The sequence below is a fragment of the Zea mays genome, chromosome 3 (assembly GCF_902167145.1).
Source record: "Zea mays cultivar B73 chromosome 3, Zm-B73-REFERENCE-NAM-5.0, whole genome shotgun sequence".
Classification (NCBI taxonomy): Eukaryota; Viridiplantae; Streptophyta; class Magnoliopsida; order Poales; family Poaceae; genus Zea; species Zea mays.
In genome coordinates, this window is record NC_050098.1 from 50,425,208 (window position 1) to 50,432,144 (window position 6,937).

General features: G+C 44.8%; 2 protein-coding genes across 3 annotated transcripts; one reads left to right on the forward strand and one right to left on the reverse strand.

Annotated features, from left to right (window-relative positions):
- Positions 1–1,295: 1,295 nt before the first annotated feature.
- On the reverse strand, positions 1,296–3,304 carry LOC103650064 (uncharacterized). Its single transcript, XM_008675731.4, has 3 exons — positions 2,130–3,304; positions 1,651–1,843; positions 1,296–1,550 (listed from the first exon to the last, which is right to left on the reverse strand). Exons 1-3 carry the CDS (start codon positions 2,633–2,635, stop codon positions 1,461–1,463), a joined length of 789 nt encoding a protein of 262 aa, XP_008673953.1. The 5' UTR covers positions 2,636–3,304; the 3' UTR covers positions 1,296–1,460.
- Positions 3,305–3,599: 295 nt separating this feature from the next.
- On the forward strand, positions 3,600–5,410 carry LOC108961162 (uncharacterized). 2 transcript variants are annotated; one of them, XM_020550044.3, is made up of 4 exons: positions 3,600–3,728; positions 3,828–3,874; positions 3,950–4,470; positions 4,894–5,410. In XM_020550044.3, exons 3-4 carry the CDS (start codon positions 4,320–4,322, stop codon positions 5,067–5,069), a joined length of 327 nt encoding a protein of 108 aa, XP_020405633.1. In that variant the 5' UTR covers positions 3,600–3,728; positions 3,828–3,874; positions 3,950–4,319; the 3' UTR covers positions 5,070–5,410. The 2 variants fall into 2 exon arrangements, with proteins under 2 accessions (XP_020405633.1, NP_001333740.1); NM_001346811.1 differs by having other exon boundaries at positions 3,617–3,874; positions 4,894–5,271.
- Positions 5,411–6,937: the final 1,527 nt, after the last annotated feature.

The following is a 6,937-nucleotide window of genomic DNA, read 5'->3' on the forward strand; positions in this document are numbered from 1 at the left end:
TGTAGGCTATAAGCTATTAAAAAGCTAAAAACTGTTTGGTGAAAATCACTAAAAGTCGTTAAAAATTCTTCGATATATGTTTTCACAGTTCCATCCGAAAAGCCACTAAAAGCAGGTCCAGGGGTGCTTTCAGATTTACACTACGAGAAAGTTGGCTTTTAGAAAAAGCTGCTTCCTGGATCCTGCCCTTTGGTTGACTTTTGACTTTTAGAGGGGCAAAAGCCAAAGCCAAAAGTCAAACCAAACACACCCTTAAGTTACTATAGTTTACAATTGTACATGACACAAATACTATGGTATTATTTTATCACAATAAAACCACAATATCGCTCAAAACCGAGAACTGTTTGGTTTTATTGGAAAAACAAAGTATATATAGAGAAGAGAAGAAAACTAAGGTACTCAGTGGAGTTTCGAAAACTCTAAAAAATACCACGGTTTTAAATAAACCATAGCATTTAAAGCGGTGTTTTGCCTCAATAAATCAAACACCTTTGTGTTTCAATACTATAGTATCATCAAATACCGTAGTGTTATTTTAAAATATTTCTAAACAGGGCTTAAACATCTAATGTGATAGGTACTAAAATATAGCATATGAAAACGAACGGGCTATAATCAACTTTTGCTTGAAGGGTGGAGTTCTAAACAAAGTCAGTTTTCCTTATCTAATCAGCTTGCTTGAACGGTGGGCCACAGACTACGCAACCTTTTCCGACGGCTAAAGTACAAATTTTATTCTAACGGAGAAAACGAACCAGGGCCTTAAAAGTTCACTAGGTAAATGCCCGTACGTTGCTACGGAGTGAACATAGGTAAATGCCCGTACGTTGCTACGAAGTGAACATATTCTGATAAGATGCATTGAAATTCAAAAATACTAATTGCCATTTGACGGGAGAGCGTGAGGAGCGGTGCTTAGGCTGCAAATATAATTATTCTTTATTTTCAAACAGTAAGTTACACGTGGTCTAGTGGTTAACGAGTAGAGGGACGTAAGTTCGAGTGCTCGCTTTGCACTATTTTTTGCGGACGCTGTGCGTAGAGAGTGCAGTCATGGTAGACTGGTAGCATCAGGTGACCACATTAGGTCCTTAATAGAGTAGTATAGACTAAAACTTGATCTTATCACGTTCCTATTCCTCTGTCTATTTCAACCCTTTTATTTTTGGTTCCTGGAAGTGTTGCTGTCATGACGAAGGCATACCCAAGTTTTGAAAGGGATGATCTGATTTTGCTCCAGGAGATTGCCAGCTACATGATTTTTGCTTGTGGAGCTGTCTATGTGATCTCGGTAAGAAAGAATTTTGGATGTTCATATTGATGTCTAGGAGATTGTCAGCGTATTGCAAGTCACAAATTACCATCCACACTGATTTAGAGCCAAAATTTCGACGTGTCAGCTTAATTACTTGCTGGCCCAAACTAAGCATGCTCACAGAGAGAGCTGACCCAAACAATTAAGCTCTGGGGTAAGCATGAACAGTGGAGTCACCGAGCACCTTGCGAGCACGCGCGTACACGGCGTTGACAGACTCTGATGTTCCCATCTGGGTATATAATCAAGTTTTAGCCTTGTTATTCTGAAATGAGAAAACACCCACCCACATCCACACACATATACATGGTAGCAGTGATGTGTGGTCTCACCTTGAGCTCCAGGCTATAGTAGCTCCTCCACACTTCCCTTTCCTGGGGATACATGTCGACCACTGAATCATATAGTCGTCGAGCATTTGTGAGGGCGCCATGGTTTCCGAGCGATGCAAGGCTCACCTCCAGCTCTATGCAGTATTGCATCAACTTGAGGCTTGGCCGAGGTAAAGCAAGCAATCTGTGTCGACTGCAACAAGCAAAAGGCCAAGGTGTCATCAGGTCCCAACACTTAGGAGGCAATATTGACTGCATGCAGTTACTTCTTTTTTCCTGTTTTAACTTCAATGCACTCAGCAATGGGATGGGACTCCGGAGAAAGGCGGGAAAACAAGCATGACCTATTAAAACCAATACTACAAGTATTTAATGGAAAAACAATTTCATGGCCTGAAATGCATCACGAACGATTTCAAGCACAGTCATAGTAGTAAGGTAAAACCCAAAGTTTGTCAATGTTGATATAAGGAACTTACCATGTGCCAAACAGATCAAACAGAGAGCTCAAGTTCTCCTTATTCAATGGAGAGCTGCCAGAAGCAGTCGCCAACGAATTTATCTCCATAGAAGCTCTCAGGATCCACAAATTTGCAGCACTTGAAAGAGGGCCATCACAAAGCTTTTCTGCAAGAGACTTAGCTTCCTCCAGTCTTAGCTCCGTCGTGTTTAGCGTGCTGTTCGAGGAAGCGATGGAGTTGGAGCACAGCGTCAGCGACAACTCCCTCGTCGCCACCGCGGACGCGTTGGCTCCACTGCAGGCGGCGAGCGGGTAGTGGAGGCCTCCCTCGTTGGAGAGCCCGGCCCCGGCGAGGTGGTATGTGTCATGGGCCGGCACGGTTACTGATCCGCCGGCGCTGGTACAGATATCGTACGACTTCTTGGATGACGACCAGACCGCCATGGCCCTGGATTGGCTGGGGCACCGCAAGCTCGCCACGACGTGGCTGTCGCAGCCGGCGACACCGTATAGCTCGTCGTCCATCTCGTCTGACGGCGTCCTCCCGCCGGCACGATCATCCCATGGCAGCGCGGGGGCGTTAGCGAGGAGCTGGCTGGCGAAGGAGGCCAGCACGTTGTTGTTCGCCTCGTAGTGCGCGCCCAGATCCGCCGTCGACCGCCACGTTGCTGAGGCCGAACCCGAAGCCGCCCTGGTCAAGAAGCACGTTGGGGTGGAAGTGTAGCACCTCGGCGCTCATAATGTCGCCGCCTCCGTAGCCGAGGTCGAGAAATCCATGGACCGTGGTAATGGGGAGAGAATATCTGGGACCTTCCATATCATGCGGGCGCGGTAATGGGAGAGGAGATCTGGCTCCCACGCCATTTTTGCCGCGGGCCAAGGAGGAGGTGGCGGACCTTCCATGGATGGCAGACCTCCCACTGACTCGAGAAATCCATGGACCGCGGTAATGGGGAGAGGAGATCTGCGGCAGATTTTGATGGCGCGGGCGCGGTAATGGGAGGAGTTGAGGTGGCGGATCCACGGCGCGTAGAGAGCGGCGAATGGTACAGAGGGCGGCGAATGGTACAAAGGACCTTCCATTGAGGTGGCTATAGCGGGGGCGAGGAGCGTGTAGAGAGCGGCGATAGCGGAGGCGTGGCGTCGGGCTAGGCGGGGGCGGGGGCGGGGGCGTCAGGCTTCACCAAAATAAAATGTGGACGCCCTCGATAGTATCTTATGTAGTAGTAGAGAAACGGTGTGGCCACGTATAATCTCTCTTCCCTTCTGCCCACAGCGGATCCGTCAACAACTGGATGACGCATGCAATGACGCTAATTCCGTCCAGAATACCAGCCCAGCACGGTCTCCTCCTGCGACCAGCTGTCACAGCTCACGGCCAATGATCTCCCGACACGTGATCTCTATGTGAGCCGTTCGAATCGAACCGCCTCATCTCCGCCGCTCGCTTTGGCCAACGGGAGAGGGTACCATAAATACATTTGTTTCCGCCAATTATTCGTCGATAACCAAGAACAAACCATTGTTGGACGCGTTCCCCTCCTGCACGCAACCTCATCTCGTCCTCCAGATCCTGGATGGCCGTCCTCCTTGATACCTTGCCTCGCGAGTGCTCTCGGTGAGCTACTTTGTTTTGATTTATCAGGAAATCCGTTTGCTTCATGTTATGCAGGCTCAGATCTGATTGCTGGATTCGGCATCTTACGGGCTTGAATAGAGCTAGGACTGGGAGAAAACAACAAACCCGCGTTGGATCCTGTATCGGTTAGTCCTTGCCTTCAAGGTTCATGTTGTTTTGTTTTGGTGGTCGAGCATCGCATGTTCTGCTTCTGGTTCCAGATCTGGAGAAATTTCTAAGTCGTCGTCGTCGTCGTCGTTCGGTTCGGAGCGGATCTGAGGCGACGATGGCTGGAGGCGGCGGGATCTCTTGGTCTGCAGTCCTGCTTCACCTCGATGGATGATGTCTCTGCGCTGATAATTATTGGATCAATTTCGATAATTATTAGTAGATCTATGAGATATGCCGCCTGGAAGAGGCGAGGTAAGCTGCAGCATGTAAAAGTCTGCGTGCGTCGACAGCAAAAAAGAGAAAAAAAGATGTGACATCCTAGAGGAGGCCTTTGCCATGATGGGTGCGCTCGCATGGCAGGCCAGGTATTAATAAAAAGATGATTATTGTGTGCCGGGGGAGGAGATCGCACGGGGGTTGATGTTTTTGGCCCCGGGGTCTCCTCCCTCATCTTGTTCCGTGTTCCTGTATCCGTTGTTTCCGCGCCTGTTGGTCCGCTGCGCACGCCGGATTTTTGCATCGAGCACGGAGATCTACAACAAAAACATGGAGCTACGACGCGACTCCCAAGGTACAATCGGTAATTATGTTCAAACAATTTTTAAGTCGTTCTGCGCTCCTTCTATTACGAGCAACGTTTTATATTCTGTGCTTGCATAATGAATCGAAGAAATCCTGACACCAATCGAACTGAAGATCCTGAAACGCACGTTAATACCGTTGACGTCCGCTTCACCCAGCTCGATTTTCAGTCTTGTAATACTAATCGCTCCATGAGTCTGAAGTGTGCAAAAATTTAGGTCGCAGCTACACAAATTTACATGCTGGTTCTGTTCAACCCGTGAATCTCCTAAGGTCACAGCGTTTTTATTTCATTCTATATTATATTTCAGTCTGGACTAATGTTGAGATCTCCATATGTATCTACGTCTAAGCATTTTTCATTTGTATTTACCATGTTGGTCAATTGGGATATTTGTTTCTTGTATGTTAGCATGTTTGAACCATAGCAATTGGTGGACGTGTGTAGAGAAGATTGCAAAACTGCAGTATGATGGATTCCACTATTCATCAACCGAGATCATGGCGCGCTTCAATCGTGGCTACGCTGATGGGGAATTGATCCGTTATGGCTCGTGGCTGTGGAGATGTGGAACTCATTGGTTATAGTGTGCTTCAATCATGGGTCATGGCGATGCTGATGGAACTGATTTGTTACCAAGGTTTAAGTTTTCGCTACCGTTGGACGGCCTGACTGGTACTTTGCCCTGTTGACTGTTTGAGAACGTACTGCCCAGGTTTACTTAATACTTGCTGCTTTTTGACGGTACTGTACATATTGTTCGACAATTTATTTCTTGGCAGTTCAATTCGTCCATTTAGAATTTCTAGGGGCACGAGAGCATGTGTTACCCTGGAGATCAATTTCATGCTGCTTTTTGTAATTGATCATGCTGCTTTTTGTTACAAAGTTCCCTATTCTATTTTCAATTTGATTGAGGGTTGCAAAATTCATGGCGTTGTGAGGGAATTGATTCCAGTGAAGGCGATGGCGACTGGTAATTTGATATCGGTGGGTTGGGAATTAGACTATCTCCACCAGATTGTCTATATTCAAATTACGCTCTACAAACAATATAATTTACACTATGGGTCTACTATATTGTAGATTGTACTGTTTATAAATTGTAGTTTTAATATCTAATTGTAGATTGCATTGTTTATAAATTGTTTATAGATTGTTTATAAATTGTAGGTGTTTTAATTATATATGGTCATTCATATAATAGAGTTTTGGGATTAAGGGCCCCTTTGGTAGGGCTCTGGCTTCTCCAAAAACGGCTTTAACTCTGGCTCACGAGGTGAAACCACTTCTTTAGATGAGACAAAGTTATTTTAAAAAATCATTTGGCAAAACGGCTTATAGGTTGTTTTTCAGAAAGATCCTTATATATGTATATCTCTCCTGTACGTGGCTAGGGATTGAGGGCAGGACCAAAAAATAATAATCTGGACTGGTGGGAGGACTATAGTGCAAAAATAACGTGAGCCGAAGCCGGGTGAGCCACTTTTTTTTAGTTCATTTTGGAAAAGTACTTCACTGGTGAAGCCATCTGAAAAAGAGGTGTTTGACATAACTTTTGCATGAGCCAGAGCCGAAGCTGAAAAACATTTTTTATCATATGCAGCAGAGTATCTTTTTAAAATTTTAGTTTAATTGGCTGCATTTTGTTCTGGTTATTTTCTAAAATTATATATATGCAATTCATATAATTATCATTTAACCAAGAATATATGACAGGATTATAAGCCGTGACTTTATATAAACCGTAATTTTAACTGGGAATATTTAAATTGTTTTTCATCATTGCATTTTGTTTTAGTCTCGAAGGGTGCCGTGCTTTTCATTTAGGTCCTTGTTTTAATCTCGATCCACCGGAATTGGGTGTTTAAATCTCTAGCAAGTTTGGTTGTATAAATATATCATTTGAATATTCGTTCTTTTTGTATGGGTCTATTTACAGAACGCTTGGTTGTGAACACGAATATTCATAAGATATATTTATACTTTTTAAAGGTATTTTATGGCTATTAAATGTAGCTGCGTCTGCTCGTTGATGTGTGGATCTTTCCTCAGCTCGGTGAGGTCATCCGTTTGACTGCTAGCCTAGGTGTGCTGTCTCGGATGGATGGTGGTTCAATTCCACCAAGATTCTTTAGTGTCTGTTCGGTTAGTGCCTGTTCGGTTAGCTAGGATTAAGACCTGAAACTATTTAGACTTATCAGTTTTAATATAAATAAAACTAACATTCCACGTAAAACAGTTCTAAAGGATCCGTTCCGAACATACCATTGCTTTAGGATGTTTTATTTTTGTTTAGAGACTAGGCCTGTTTGGAAGTGGAACTTACTGATTCTTTAGGCTTTGTTCGGTTCTACCTCAATTCATATGGATTGAGGGGGATTGAGGGGGTTTCAATTCCTAGTAAGTCAAAATCCCTCTCAATCCGTATCAATCCCCTTCAATCCATATGAAT